The sequence below is a fragment of the Tachypleus tridentatus genome, chromosome 6, assembly GCF_004210375.1.
Source record: "Tachypleus tridentatus isolate NWPU-2018 chromosome 6, ASM421037v1, whole genome shotgun sequence".
NCBI lineage: Eukaryota > Metazoa > Arthropoda > Merostomata > Xiphosura > Limulidae > Tachypleus > Tachypleus tridentatus.
This window is the reverse complement of record NC_134830.1, coordinates 62,299,461-62,316,871: the sequence shown is the minus strand read 5'-3', so window position 1 is coordinate 62,316,871 and position 17,411 is coordinate 62,299,461. Positions and strand designations below refer to the sequence as shown.

The following is a 17,411-nucleotide window of genomic DNA, read 5'->3' as shown; positions in this document are numbered from 1 at the left end:
TTACTAGTGGAAGCCACAATATCTTTCAGAAATAATATACATATAAATTATGTGGTCAGACAAACTAGTTATATTTTCTTAGAATTATTTTCAGCATGGAAAATTTGCACAAGTGGAATAACTCTGTGTTTTGCTACTAGTCTAATAATCGTCTAGCAAGTGTCCTAGTATGCCAATGATGAATTCAGAATGATCAAAATCTTGCTCAGTATAAAAAGATATCCTGATTAGCAATTAGCAAAACATTATTCAAGTTTTGGAATGTGAAATTTATCAGTTAATAAGATACCATGTAACACACACACACTATTTCATCCACATATTACATTACAATGCAGTGAGGTAACTACAATCTAAATCTTTTTCCAGCCCAAACATCACAGATATTCTAAATGTTGATATCCATCTTACTCCTTTTGCTCTCTCTTATTCTGAATTATTTAATTTCCATCTTTAACAATGAAACATAAGAGTAAACCACCATGTACCATGATGTAACATATAAAACAAAGTTCTACTGCTATTCTACTGCAAAATGACTTTTGTTTCTAAACACATGGAAATATCAAAAATATATTTATAATTTAACATTAAAGGTACATTACTATGTATAACAGAATGTTCAACTTACAGTATGACATTTAAAGATAAGTAGGAATGCAATGACATACTTTCATTTCTAACTGATCTCCACCACTCCCGGGAGACTTCCTCTGTGATCCTTTCTTCCTGTCAGATTCTTCCCACTCATCCGTCTGAATTACAAAAAATAATTCAATAAAAGTTTACCTTAAGAAAACTTGCATTCACATGTGCTTCCAAGAGATGGTTGCACTTGTTCTAGTGTATAAATATTTTACTTTTAAATGTCCTAGAAACACAGACTAATTCAGGTTCTTCAACAAATGACAGGATACTTTTTTTTAGAACACTTAACCACAGCATATTCTCATATGTTCTGTATGATGCACATACTTTCAGGACTATACATGCTTAGCCAAATAGTCTTTAATGTTTATGACTGAATAACTAAGTAAATAGGGCAACCTATTTTAAATTTCTTTTACATATAACTTAGTAAGATATACAAGCACACACAAAAAAAGTAACTGATACAAACATTTGTTAACTAATCTAATCACAATTATCAACTGTTCAAAAGAAAGAAACTCCTTTGACAATACCAATACCCTTTAAAACTAATCTTTCTTCTGTTTCTAAACCTTTTTTTTTTTATTAAATTCAACAACATTTCAGGACAGGTTTAAGGGGTACAGTTTACTATTTGTTTGAAACTGTATCTGAACATACTGAGGCACACTATATATAAACACTAAAGGATAACTGAAACTTGTACTGATTTATGTATATTAAGTCAAAATAGGTGCTATAAAACAATGTAAATCACACATCTCCTCAGTGAATCTTTATACAAATTACAAGCATTTAAAGACCTAAAACATGATGTGAAAGGCAAGTGGTTACTTATTTGTCTTCAGCCTGTAAACAAACATTTAGTACAGGAGATCTTATATCTTTACAGTTCATAACATTTAACTTCAAAATAGTGTGTGGTCACCACAGATAATCTGGTAATGATGTTGCAAGCTTAAAATGGTAGGTTATAGGGTCTTGATGTATTCTCAACAACTTTGAAAGAGTTATTTCTAGGTAAATATTAGTGTTTAAAACCATTTGATGAGCTGGGATGTACAGCAGCATCCTCTTTCTGCTTGATGACACTGAAGTCTGATGATCACACAGACCATTACATTTGATTAATTTCCTATTCTTCATTGAATATATCAACCAGTTTAGCATAATTGGAATGAGCATTATTATTTGGTAGACTGAATGCTGTTATGTGCCAAACAAGATGAAGTATTTTCATTTCAAAAAGAATACTGTTACAAGTGACATGATCTTTGAGGTGAACAGTTTTGTGCCTTGCTACGGTATATTGCATCTCATTAGGCATCTGCAATATAGGTGGATCTTGTGAAGCCTATTAAACAGTCATGACTTTGAATATCTGATTCAGTTTTGAGAAAGATACCCAATGATTGCAATAAACTAGAATTGGTGGACAGGAGTTTACAGATTGTGTTGTGTATGATGGTTTGTTTTGTTCTTGTATCCAAACAACTGTACTGTAATGGTTTGGAAGTGGATCTACATTCTGCTAACAAATCTTTAAGACATTTATAGCCAATGTGCAATGTTTTGTATAACTGGCTAGCTCAAATTCATCCAATGACTCTCCACAAACAGTCTAGTTAACCACACGTTCAGGATTAATTCAGAACACTTTAAATCTATGACTCAGTCCCAAGTGACAACTATGAGGAGGTGTGAGACCACAATACTCAATAAAGATAGAATGAACATCCAATTGCATTTCATATCACATCATTCAATACATATTTTGTATGCATAATAATGAACTAAATTAAATTATTTTGTTCCTTACAAATTATACTGTTAATTCACAAACTTTATCTGGAACAGAATTTTTAAAAATCATCCTTGTTTCTTGTACTCATTATTAAATTAACAGATTTCAAATGGTTATCTATACCTGTGTTGCTCTGTCCATCATATGCCGGACATAGTAACTGTGATAATAGCAGTCACGTGGCCACTGTCCAGCCAGATAGATAGTGTCTAGTGAGGCAGTCCGCCGAATGTAGGGAGAAGTGCTGATGGATTTAATATTCAGAGTATTGGATTTTTCTGTTGAATGAAACCAGTAAAACAAACAACTTTGAAATATATTTACTATTATCCTTTAAAAAATGCTTTTTTTCACATCAGATGTTCAGTTCTGTTTTGATGTGTATTTTTTATTATTACCTCAAAGAATGAATAAAAATACCAAATAAATTCTGGCTCTTATTGCACATGATTCTAAGCAGAACAATGTATAGAAATTTCATAACATAGAATATTCAAATAATTTAAAATAATGTGAGACAAGTATCAGTTTCATACCTCTTCAATTTATTTAACTCAAACTAAGAAAAATCAAAAGTTATTCCTAAAAATACTTAAGGTTTCCATATTTTCTCAAAGAATTTATGCACCAAATTTCTTGCAGCTGCTGGATCACTAATACACACATACAAAATAAATAAATAAATAAAAATATCATTTATATTGCAGTTAATCTCACCAGCTATTACGGGGATCACCTACATATTTCACAGCAAAAATAAATTATTCCACCTAATTTTCTGGTAATTTCCTTACAATTAGTGTTGTAAGAGATAAAAAAACAAAACTAAAACTACTTCACATAGTGTAACAATAACAATATCGATGTATCTCACAATGGCTGGTATGGGTATTAACATTGTTATTGATAAGGAGAGAACATTCAACCTTCCTAGGTCATCTACAGGTTAAGGTCAAAACATTCTCTGCTTATCAATAAAAGCGTTAATACTTTCTATTAACTAATTATCTCAGCCCTTCTGAGATACATTTTAATTTCAAGTGGATTTCTTGTCATCAAAAATTAACATTATCAGCTTTCAAAAGTGTAGAACTGGGAGTTTGTTGGGTTGTTTCCGTTTTTTTAAACAAGGAGCGACACTGAAACAGTTCTAAAATAGATTTAACTTACAATAACACACCATTTACCATCAACATTTTACATTCCTCCTCAAGCAAATTTGTTAAGACCTTTTGACACATCATACTTGAAAGTTTCTTACCCTACAGTGCATGTTCCGACTAATGTTCTTAATCAGTAGATCTTGTAAACACTTTACAGACTTCAAAGACTCTACATTCTCAGATATATTAGCCAACAGACATGCAGACACATTATAGTTAAGAAAGGTCTCACAAGACAGAATAAATTGGTTTATGATAATTTCATGTTGTAGATTTACTTATATTTCAAAAACAAGTTACTTAATGAATTAAATATTTTTCTAGCTTTCATTAATGGTCAAATAACACACACATTAGTTCCAGCATTCACAGTTTTATATTATTTTAATAGCATTTTTAAATACACTGTGCAACAATTTTTTGGAAAAGTTTTTGTTGATTGTGACAGGTACTTGGTGGGTATGCACAAATATAGTTTTGGTTTTGCTTCATCACATTGGAACTCTAAGAAATAGACAGTTAACTGTTTGCCGGCAATAATGTATTTAATTGCAATTATGTTTCTAATACGCTATTTAGTTCAACATAAATAAAAGTGTTTTGCTCCTGATTTTCATTTGTATTCAATCTCCGGTGCATCACGTTGCAGTGTCCAACAGCACTCAGCAAGCATTGACAGATTTCAGTTGCCCTGATATCGTTTTTCCATTGTAGCAATGTCCTGAAGATTTTGATGAAATGCTAGGTGATGGGCAAATTTGGATGCAATTTTCGTGATCAGCAGCCAAATACCTATCAGGAACACCCAACAGTTTTCAAGAAGCAAAAACTTTGTTGTGAAGTGATATCGGTGTTCATTGTAATCGTTTCCAAGACTTGTTGAAATATTTTAAATTTGTGGATTATTATTATAATAAACTACAGTTAAGGTATACAAACACACTATTACCTTGGATATTACCAAGTTATAATAATAGATTTTAAATGAAATATATTATTCACCAAATACTTCATAATTACTAGACCTCAGTGAATAACGTGACAAATCTTATGATTCATGAATTATTTAAATAAAACGCATATAAAATTCCGCTTCTATATTGTTGTTTTTTTATTACAGGATCATCGTATAATGATAAATTATGTAATCTGTTGTATCCACATGTAAAAGCAATCGTTACAAGAAATAAAAAACGGGCACGGTAGGGAGGAGAAACTGTCATGTGTAATAAATGTTTAATGAACTTTTTGTTATTCTATTCAATTTCTTATCGATCGCTTGAAGTCGCTGAAACGTGATGATATATTAAGTATTTTGTTTCTCAAAAAAAAATCCATTCAAAGGCTCAAACCCATATACCACGAACACGTACTTATGAAGGCTTTGTGCTTGACTTTTACTTAGCGCATACGCTTATGTGTAACTAAGACCTTTAACGATCTAACGTTTTCTAATGTCGTACAGTCCGTTTCATAGTAGACTGAAAATAATAATGAAATAAAATGTTACGTACAAAAGAAAAAAAGTCAATTACACTAATGTTGTGGAAAAAAGGAAACGCGTGAGCGAATGCTATATTATCAAGAGGAAACTTCGTATCCTGTTCCATGCATGGTTTTGAATAACGTCAGGCTTATGCATTTCACACACACACACACACATTACATTAAAATCGAATTAAATAGTAACCTGGTCGATATTTGATCTATTATATAAACGCACTATCGACCTCCAATTATTACTTTAATTGTACTACTAAAGCACGAACGCATAAATTTCGATTTAACAGTTCATTTTTTTACAGTACGTAACTGTCTTTTGTCAATAAAGGGCGCTACAAAAGTCGCGCGCCACATTATGAGTCCCAAACAATTATCCTACAACACGGAAAAATAAAAAAACAACAAAACAGATAAGATATATGACTAAGTGAATCGCAGCAACGAACAAACTCATAACTATCACTATCGTAGTGAAATACTTTGCATCACTAGGTACATGCTTGATTTATGAATTATTTTATTTTACTAATGAATTAAACTCCCAACCTCGAATTTCTGATTAATTTTCTATAATGTTAATATTCCAATTTTAGTTTTCTTAGTTTTTACTATACAGATAATTTATAAATACTTAATGTACTGCTACAGTTATTTACCGCAGACATGATATATTGCACGGAGATAAACAATTTAGTTTCTTTTATCTTGTACGTGTTTTGTTTTGAGTTTCGCGCAAAGCTACACGAAGGCTATCTGCGCTAACCGTCCGTAACTTAGCAGTGTTTGACCAGACGGAAGGCAGCTTGTCATCACCACCCACCGTCAACTCGTGGGCAACTCTTTTACCAACGAATAGTGGGATTGACCGTCACATTATAAACCCTCCGACTAAAAGGGACGAGCATGTTTGGAGCGACGGGGATTCGAACCCGCGACCCTCAGATTACGAGTCAAATGCCTTAACCACCTGGCCATGCCGGGTCTGTACGTGGTTTAACCACCTCGACTTAATGAAGTTTTTTTTCCATTCTCACACCATATATAATAGATGTTTTGTTGTTTGCCTATTAACCCTAATCTTTGTAATTTTTTAATGGTGTTCCGTCATAAATGATAGCTTATTTTTTGTTGATCTTGCAGGCATCAGGTTTAGGTTTTGAAGACCTAGAGTGAGGACATGTTGTAGTTAACCTTTTTCTCCATTTTGTACTCAGCAGAGTGGTGGTGAAATTTATGTTTTCGAGTTTTCGCGCCATTAATCTATGTCCATAACTGACTTCCATTCCGTCACAATAAGGTTTCTGGTCGCAACAGAAAATACTCATTTTATATAACTCTTCTCTCACTGTATTTGAAATTACTTCATCACGTAACAGTTCACAACGCCACTTTTGTTCATATGATTGCACAGTATGTTTAGCAACTGTTAATAAAATTTGTTAAATTGTGTTTGAGAATTAGGACTTTTGCACAAACCCCCATTACAGTGGGAAAAAAAATCCAGTAGCCCAACAGAGGAACGGTGTAACGTGCTTGGAATATCACGACAGCGTGACACGAGACTAAACAGGAATTTCAGCACACCGGTAATATTTGTTCCCACTATTTCCTGATACCCCGGCACATCTAGCAAGTCGAATAACAATTTTAGTTTTCTTATTTTAATTCGGTCATAATTTTCTACAGCGTCCTTTCGCAAAGTGTGGTATTCAGTCATAATCTATTACAGCTCTTGTTGTTTGCAAACGTTTGAAGGTGATGCTTTACAGTTAAATTATTTCTTTCAAATGACAAAAAAAAAAAAAAATCTAGACGTTTCACTTTTATCAGATACGTCTCTCCACATCGATTCTTCCCACGCTTCTCGGGTTTTGCACAATAATGTGTAAATGTACGAGATTGGTACTCTCCCTATCTAGAGATGTTTCTATTTACATTACACAACTCAATTTTCTCTTGTACATGCTGAAAAAATATGTTTTAACAACTGTACAAGAAAAAAAGGTGTCTACTTATGTTAAGCAACAAACACATAACTCAGTTTTACGTGTTACAACGACAACAACAACAAAATACTGGAAATTCTTGGCTCAATGCCATTTCTACAGTTCTTTTAAGCTGTAAAATAACAAAAGAAAGTTGTCTATTTAACACATATATACAGGAGATACCAGAATCCGTTTTCTTAAACGCATATTTCCAGTTTACCAAGCTACTAAAACAATAGCTTTTAAGCACACACAGACACAAAATTTTACAACTTTTTATTTTTAAGAAGCTTAGAGAATTCTATAACATTTTAATACGTGAAGTAATTACGTTTCCTCCGAACTTCTGTAGCGTCTTTGACTCTTTCAAACTTGTTTTCTTTGAACAATGCATCAGTACAAACTTTATTAAAAAGTGCTGAAAAACAAAACAAAAACCCAATAACAAGCATATATGGTCACGTGTGTTCTTCAGATGGTTGTGTTAAAACCAATCTTCCCATTACATCACTATAAAGAAAATTTGTTTATCTACTATTTCAGAATTTCGTGTTAAGTTGCCTCTAATTTTGAGCATAATACACACCAAACTATTGGACTAGTCTCCTCTAATCGAAAAGTAATCTGGCCGTCACTTCTACAACACAACCGTGGTTTCAAAATACAGAGAGCAATTTTGCGACAACGGGTTGCGAGCCATAAATCTATGAATTGACAATCCAGACACGCTTATAACTACGTGTATGTGTGTATATATATATATATATAGGCTGATGAACATAAATGCAGATGCGCATAAGGTGAAATTGGATGTCAGTTCAAGTATTGGCAAAGGTACATCGTCATATAATGAACATACAAATTTATACATAACACTGTCAAAATAAGGCATCTGATTTACTTATTCGGAATATAAATGTAAAACGCAGATTGGGATTCGCTTAGCCTTGAGTGTATACAAATTTATTTCACTACGGATTTGCACAATTTATCGGCCTCTGACGACAAAGATGATTAAAAAACACTGTACACGGATGCTATAAGAAACAGACAACGATGCTTAACAAGTATGAATAAAATAGAATTGTGGAATTTTATAAATATTAAATGTATTCTGTAACAACTTTGGAAGTAAATCTACTTTATGAATGTTGAATAAACGTGAGCTAAGTTTTGCATGTGCTCTCTTTAACAAATGTTGAAACGGCCTGGCATGGCCAGATGGGTTAAAGCGTTCGACTCGTAATCTGAAGGTCGTGGGTTCGAATCCCCGTCGCACCAAACATGCTCGCCCCTTTTAGCTGTAGGGGCGTTATAATGTGACGGTAAATCCCGCTATTCGTTGGTAAAAGAGTAGCCCAAGAGTTGGCGGTGAGTGATGATGACCAGAGCTGCCTTCCCTCTAGTTTTACACTCCTAAATTAGGGACGGCTAACGCAAATAGCCCTCGTGTAGCTTTGTGCGAAATAAAAAAAACATATAAACGAATGTTGAATAAACGTGAGTCAAGTTTCACATGAAATCTACTTTATGAATGTTGAGTAAACGTGATTCAAGTTTCAATTACACTACAGTGTTCGTCTATTGTCAACAGGCATTTCTGTATTTAACTCAGAAAAAAAAGTCTTATTTTTAAAATTTACATTATTCCTAATCTTCAGTGTATTTGAAACCACAATGAATCGACCAGGATAACTAAACTTTTAATGTTAATAAAATATTTAAAATATCTCAATTTATCACGCGCATAAAGCAACAAGTAAAACGGGTAAAACATTGTAACGAAAAATATTATCACGTTATATTCACACGAACATCTCATCTTTGTAATATATTTTTACGTATACTAGTTACTGGTGGGAAAGTAGTATTTGATAATTAGTATAATAAAACTTATAATATTACGTCAACAAAGTACAATAACATGAAGCGCCTTCACATACACACACTACTCTTTCTAACTACTTAGAAAACAAGTACAACGTAAAATGTTAGAGGAAATAAAAATGGCAAATATGAGAAAAACACTTTGTCCATCAGGGCCTAAAAAAAAAATGTCAACTATCTGAAGAATATGTCGACCAGTGAACTGGATTCATTCAGACTCTAAAGTTCATAAATTGTTAAATTTATTTTTAAAAAAATATTTAAAATAAAAATATGGGAGGTTATGTTACTGATTTTCATCAATGGATGCTTCCAACAGAAAATACTTAATGGGAGAAATTCTGAATATCAAATTTTCGTTAGGTTTATTATACGTATGTGTTATCAATATTACAATGAAAACCACTGACTTCTGTTCCAAAAAAGTTTATAACATTTAAGCTATAATTAGATCACGATTTTGCCCAACCAAAGCAGATTATATGGAATGTATTACACGGTGTGCTATAAAGCAGTTAAAGAATTAGTCATTGACCATAAAAATCAAAACGAAACAGACAGTGCAGGAAAAGTCTAGAACGTCATCACATAACAAGACATTCGTGGATTGTTTAGTTACTAGAAATTAACCAACTAAAACAGACTCATACTGTGATATTGTTCATGGTCGAGATGACATGCTTATATTCAACCATTCAACCACTGACTTCTGTTCCAAAAAAGTTTATAACATTTAAGCTATAATTAGATCACGATTTTGCCCAACCAAAGCAGATTATATGGAATGTATTACACGGTGTGCTATAAAGCAGTTAAAGAATTAGTCATTGACCATAAAAATCAAAACGAAACAGACAGTACAGGAAAAGTCTAGAACGTCATCACATAACAAGACATTCGTGGATTGTTTAGTTACTAGAAATTAACCAACTAAAACAGACTCATACTGTGATATTGTTCATGGTCGAGATGACATGCTTATATTCAAAACATTCTTCAATCTGCTGTCAAGTCCAGAAACATACATTCTGAGAGAGAGAGAGAGCACCAAGCTTTATAGCTATGGGCGATGGTTTTTCGTCGCTTCTAAACCCAGTTTCAACGCTGGACGAGAATCAACACAGCCTCGCATTTGCAACTTAAATGGCTTATGATCTACAGGTTGTGGGTGAAATCCATCAGCACATACTGGAAGTAATAGCCTGCAATGTGAAACTTCTTGTGATGAATTTATACCAAATATTCCTGTCTCAGCAAAACATTTTAAAATATGCAAATACCACACTGATACTGTATTCTGAAAAAGTGTCAGGAAAAAGTAAAAAAATTAGAGTTCAGACTACTTTCAAAGAACAAAGGAAGGTAAACCACAGGTAAAACATCAAAGTTGTATTAATTTTCATTAATATTAACTAAGTTTTATTAATTTTGTACTACAACAATAGAAACTCAAAGGAAGTGCTTGAGTTCAGGAAGCACTCTCTCAGGCATTGTTGGAACATATTTAATCATAAAGTTTCTTTGGAAGTAACTTTCTATTTGTCTAGCTTTTTATGTTTTAAATTCCACATCTGCTCAATTAAGTTGAGATCAAAGTTCTGTGGAGCTCGCTGCATTATTTGAACTATTCCAGTGCTTTGAATGTACAACCTATGCTTTGAACCGGATATTTCAAACTTGAACTCATCTGTCAATAGCACCCTTTTCCAATCTTCAGCAGTTCAGTTTTCTACTTTTTAGAAAATTTCAGTCTCTTGACAGTATTTGGAGATTGAAGTAAAATTTTTTTTTACACTGCTACATGACCAATTAATCCATTCTCATCAAGTTTCCTTGATGCTGTAGATCTCGACACTTTTCTATTATTTGGTACATGATTTTTCATTTCATGCTTGATCAATGGCTGCATAAATGAAGATACTTAACATCAGTATCACAGTGTTTAGGTGTTCTGCCTCTTCAAAGTTACTTGTCTTGGTCTCAAGATCTAGCTCATACTTGACAGTGTTTGGAGAGCATTTAAAATCTGCAGCAATTTATCATATAATTTAACCAGCATTACATAAAACATTTATGCAAACTTTCTGCTCTATTTACAATTTTATATACTTTCTAGCCATAGCATGACAACAAAACTTAATATGGTGTTAAACACTTTTTTTCAAGGTTTATTTCTGGAGTGCAATTAAATTGATTTTTTCTACCATATACCAGTACTATATGCTAGCTTCTTGCTAGCTTATTTCTATAAAGTTAAGACACTAAAAATGGTACCATGATAGTTATTTCACACCCTATATTTGATCAGTATGTTCATTCAAAGAGAATTCTTATGACATGTTCTAAGTACAAGTAAATGGGAATTTTAAAGAATAAGTATTCTCCCCTTGGCTCATTCAATTATCAACAAGGATCAGTAAAGTATTACTACAGTTTTGAAATTTACATTCTGTAATGGTATGTAATTAGTTCTATAAAATGGAGAGTATGACAAAATATTCTCTTGTCCAAACACCTTTGCATAGTCCTGTATTTCCAGTAGTCTCTCATTACTCCAACACATTACTCACAGTGGACTTGAGTGTGTTCAAAAGCATTGATTTTTTCATGTTAAAGGGCTTATATCAACAATATTGCATCCAATAAACCATTATTTTTTGAAGGGTTTATAGTTTCTTCCCCTGTTGCATTTTTACTTTAACTACTACAAATTCAATAAGGAGACACAAAACTAGCTCACAATGCCACAAGTTGAGTACATTATATTGAAAACATTTTGGGTCTCCACTAAATATCCCAATTTATGTCATCACACCCTGTCATGCTCAATCTGATTACTATGCTTCTTGACAATAGTCCTGCAGTGTAATTGTCATTGCATGTAAAAAGCATGCACCTCCTACTTGAATCTTTTCATAATCCATCTACTGTACAAGAATGACATTTTCTCAGCATCTATTTCAAAAGTACAATCACAATGGAATCAAAAGGCACTGTGCAGTCAGCAACTAGCCTTTGTCTTGGAGCACCTAGAATTTTGAATTTTAGTGCCCCACTGGACACCTCATGTTCATATAAATAAGCTCAAAGTTTTTGCATCTGCAAACAGCCACTTTGAATGACTGTTTACATTTGGCCCGATATCAGTTTCATAACGTATGGTTGAAGATCAAAACAGGAAAAATAAAATAAATTGTTTTAAAAAAACGTGTTATGGTAAATTATAGGCCAGGAAAAAAGAAAGAAAACTGATGAGAAAAAATCAAAAAGAATGCAAATACCAAAAAAAAAAAAAGAGTAAGAAGTCAAGTGAGAGCATATGTTTTTGTACAAGTGGTGGGATAAAATCCCATGGTTGAAGAGAGCAATGAATGGAGGTTCAGCTAAATTTGCAAAAAATAGAACAAAATTACTTCTGAATGTTGGTGGCACATAAGTTGATATTAATAAAATATTTTATATTTTTAATGTTCCTTAGTAAACTCACTTCATCAATTAAGGTGACGAAGGAGAAGGCAGATCTGACAAACTGATAGTGTAAAAGTAACTACATTGTCAAATTGTCAAGAACACTGACCTTCAAATTGACAAGGAATATTTTGGTTGGGAAATGACCATCTGTCTTTAACGAGAGGTCTAAAAGTTTTTTTCAAATCATGCTAAGATATTTGTTGAACAAATAATTTTCTTCAGATTCAACATTACAGAAAAAAGTTGGCTACTCATAATGTAAAAAATATAGCACCCAAAATAAACTTTTTCTTCTCATAATTGAAAAATGAAAATGTTTTAACCTTGGTTTTCTTTGTATCGAATTTCATGCACAGCTACAACAGTGTTATCTTTGCTAGCAGTGAAACACTGAAGAAAAACCATTTAATAATCACCTACTGCCAATTCTTAGGCTACTTTTTAGTGATAAATAGTGGAAGAGACTGCCAATCACATTATAATGTCCTGATGGCTGAAAGGTGAGCATGTTTGGTGGAACATGGATTCAAACCTATGAACCTGAGTTTCTGAGCCTTTTAACCTTGGAATATGATTCAAATACTATAACTGTAATCTTAAAATATCATGTAATTCTGTGCATATTTCACAAACAATAAGTGAAACAATATGTACTTCATTTGTTTTGACATTAGTGTTGTTATGATAAAATATTTTTGTGTCATGATATCTGTGGAAAATAATTATGATAACCTGGAACATCATCATACTATGAAAAAAATATTTATTAAAGTGACCTTATTTAATAAACAAAGACTTTGTAAGGAATGGCATGAATACCCATTTCACTATCCAGTTGCTTGAGAGATATGCAATGACTGAACTGTCATCTCATGGAAGCAACTTACATACAACTGTGGTATTTTTCAGATGTACTGATAAAAGACTCTTCTTGATTATGCAGCATACTACCATCTGGGACATATGGATGGCTCTTTTCACTGACCTTTGTGTTCGTGGATTCTCACCAGTTACAAAACATCACACAACGTTTACCACAGCTGTGTGTGTGTGTGACTTGTTGCATGTTTTTTTGGGATGGTCCTGATACCCCAGGTTGATCTATGTACTTTTGTTTTTAAATACAATTAAATATAATAAATATTCAGTCACAAAGGGTTTCCCATATCTTTCCCAAACATGATTGATTTTTAATGGCATCACATGACCTATAAATAATATTAAAATATAGTTCTGGTGCATGCTGTTCTGCCATGATTTACTGATTTAAATATTTAAAATTATTTTAATATAATGCATTCCATCCCTGTATACTTCAGAAAAATATAAAAAGACTAAGCACTAAAACTAATTTCAGTATGTTTGTTTGTTTTTGAATTTTGTGCAAAGCTACATGAGAGCTATCTGTGCTAATTATCCCTAATTTAGCAGTGTAAGACTAGAGGGAAAGCAGCTAGTCATCACCACCCACTGTCAACTCTTGGGCTACTCTTATACCAATGAATAGTAGGACTGACCGTCACATTATAATGCCCCCACAGTTGAAAGGACAAGCATGTTTGTTGTGACAGGGATTCTAACCCAAGACCCTCAGATTACGAGTCGAGTGCCTTAATCACCTGGCCATGCTGAGCCAATTTCAGTATGAAATTTACTACATCTTTCAACATGTACTTGTACAACAAAAAAAAAGAGAAAATAATACTATCACAACTTTTACATCAAGAAGTCTTCATAAACATTCTTCAACACACTAGTTATAACTTGGTATTGTGTTGCCTCAGTAGATATTTTAATGACTTCAAATATAGCAAGATAATAGATTTCCAAGATTTTAGATATCTGAATTATTCATTCCTTAAAAAAAGGCTAAAGTAGATTTCTAAAAACTGCAAAAGACTAAATAATTTGAAATACATAGGTAAAAAGAGCACTAAACATTGAATTTTACTACAATTATTCTATCATTGTATGGCAAGAAAGTACTATATCACCCATTATTGTTTCAAGTAAGTTTTATAATTATTTTAATGTTTCATACATTGCTTGCAATACACCTTAAATATAAAGAATCTATACATATTCAAATCTAGTTGACATACAGTAATTGAAGACAAAATTATCAAATTTCTCATACTGAAGTAATACAAAGTCAGTTTTAGTTACTCAAAGAATATATTTTAAAGACCACAACATCATAGTAGATCTTACGAGAATTCCTCATTGTAGTTGTAACCCGATCAACAGCAATTTGAACAAGTGCAAACTGTGTTATGAAACCCCTATTCCCCACTAATGTTACAATATATGTTTAAGTCCCACTTCACAATGTGGCATAAAAATGTTTTTAGCTAAACTTTTATGGCACAAAGTTTAACACACAAATTTTATCTCATAAAAAAACAAGCATATGTAAAAAGAAATTAAAATCCTTAAAAATTACTGCATTTTCCAAAACACTTTAATTTCTAACAATGTTCTTGTAAGGTTTAGTTAGAAACCAGATATTTGACAATTTACTTTTAACAAATAGTTTGTCCAAGAATTGATGTTTTAGAAAAACCAGTGAAGAAAAACTTAACTGTGCAAAAACAAAGATCATAAGCCAAATCCATGAAGCCATTATTATAGTAGGTAAACAAAGAACACTGTGTAAGACAGAGTGAAGTGATTCTTATCTTATGCTCTATGAAATCACTATTTATGAACAGTAAATAACAAAATATTTTATGGTATTACTAAAATAAAATGCCTTGCTCAGCACAAACATTTGAAAATTATGGCATGAACTCAACTTATCAATTTGTTCACTAGTCAAATGTAAAGAGAGAGAGTCAAGGATTTGGTCACATCAATGACTAAAGAAAACTGTATGGCCAATACATCAGCTAGGCCAAGATAAGTAATTACATTTCCACTGTTTAAAACTAATTTAGCCATCTACCATTCTTCTTCCACATTTAATCTAACTATTTTTCCTGACTGAAAAACAAAAGTAGTTAATATGATTTCTGTCCCAGAAACAAACAAAAGGTGTATCTGTTTTGATTACAGTTTTACAGGGTGTTTGGAAAGTCATTGTGCAGTTTTGAAAGCAGCAATAACAGCATTCATTCAGTCTATTTCAAGCCAGCAAGTGATAGTGGTGTTTAGAAACAAAATAAGAAGGATCCAAGCCTGTATTGATGCCAACGGAAGTCACTTTTAACATTGTTTATAATTGCCATTCATATCTACCTCCTGTATTCTATATTGAAACATGTCTTTTAATAAATATATAAGTGCACAGTGACTTTCCAAACACCCTGTATATGTTTATAGTAAACTATTAAAGAAAAATGTTTGTTATTTAGTCATATATTATTATTATTTGGCATGTCAACACGATCAGGCATAAATAAAAACTTTCCGAACACCCTGTATAACAATATGGTATTTCATTTAATCACTTTTCTCAACCATATAACCTTGTTTGATTCAGTCATTTCACTGTTGCTTTTGGTCTGGAAGCTCACTTGTACTTTATGGGTTACTTTGAAATAAGAATGGTTTTGTTGCTTATGGCTGGTGCCTGTTATTTATTGTGTTGTATGTTGTTCCCTACTTCACCTAATGTGTATGTACTCGTACACCTATGTCAGAGGCTTTTGCCATTCAAGGTAGTCTTCTTCTATTCTACCAAATGCCTCACACTTTTAACTTTCTGGAAAAGTTTTTATTGGTAGTTCACCTTGCATGTCAAGCTTTAATCAGCCACTCCTTCTCATTCAAAAAAAAAACATTGCTAGCTCATGTTCCCTTGCTTGTGTGTCCTCCTTGGATTTCTAGATATTTTCACACAAAGATTTAATGCATATGAAGCTACAATTTCTTTTTAAATGAAAACTAATTTCAATAATTTAAGTTGTCTCTATAAGTACTTTTGCTATCTTCCTCTGAACTTTCAGTTTAGTCTTAATCAGAAAAATAATGTAAGAAGATGGTTATGAACTGTGCAGGCAGCCCAGTCTCCTGAGCATGTGAACTACATGGTGGACTAGCACCAAACAAAGGATTGGATTTGTTCTGACCAGATTTCATAAACATGAATGTAAATGTGACATCAGAGAGTAATAGAGAAGATTACTGGAAACTGGCATTGGCAATATAGTAAAAATAAACAATAACTTATTTAAAACACAATTAAAGTACTTATACAACATTAATTCTGAAATTGTTTCAAAGTGCATGTTTGTTAGTTTTTTGAATTTTGCACAAAGCTACATGAGGGCTATCTTCACCAGCCATCCCTAATTTAGCAGTATAAGACTAGAGAGAAGGCAGCTAGTCATTGCCACTCACTGTCAACTCTTGGGCTACTCTTTTACCAAAGAATAATGGGATTGACCATCACATTATAAAGTCCCCACGGCTGAAAGGGCAAGCATGTTTGGTGTGAGGGGGATTCTAACCCACGACCCTCAGATTACAAGTCGAGTGCCTCAGCCACCTGGCCTTGCCGGGCCATTTTAAAGTGCTAAAGATGCTTTTTTCTATATTATATACCAACATACTTGACAAAAGAGTATATCAAGAAACAAAAAAAAACTTAAGTAATCAACTATATAAATCCTGACAATCTACTCTATTTTTGTAGTTAATAGTATGGCAACCTCACATTTTAATTTCATAAGCAACATTACATTCTTAGATTTGTATCCATAGAAACAGAATAACATTCTTATGGAAACAAATATTGTTTTTCTAAATCATGAAAATAACATTCTTTTCTCATATACAGAGAGTAACTAGCATTCTGAGCTGCAAACTATAAAATCTACTAATAATCACAGTCTGAAATCAAATCCAAAACAGAATAATACTCTGAGATAAAAGTTTGTAGACAGCTTCACTGGGTGATGAAAAAAACATAAAACCCTTATTGTAAATGTGCAACATTTTAGC

General features: G+C 32.6%; 1 protein-coding gene across 5 annotated transcripts in view; it reads right to left on the bottom strand.

The window, feature by feature from the left end:
* LOC143252666 (protein FAM117B-like) overlaps positions 1-17,411 on the bottom strand; it is a 122,532-nt gene that overhangs the window by 23,232 nt on the left and 81,889 nt on the right. For 3 of the 5 annotated variants that reach the window (XM_076505163.1, XM_076505161.1, XM_076505160.1), the window contains 2 exons: positions 2,579-2,733; positions 672-755 (listed from right to left, as the gene is read on the bottom strand). In XM_076505163.1, coding sequence (XP_076361278.1) covers positions 672-755; positions 2,579-2,733 — 239 coding nt within the window. Of the gene's footprint in view, positions 1-671; positions 756-2,578; positions 2,734-7,440; positions 7,528-17,411 lie in introns of all 5 variants that reach the window. The other 2 variants (XM_076505159.1, XM_076505158.1) reach the window with 1 other exon arrangement.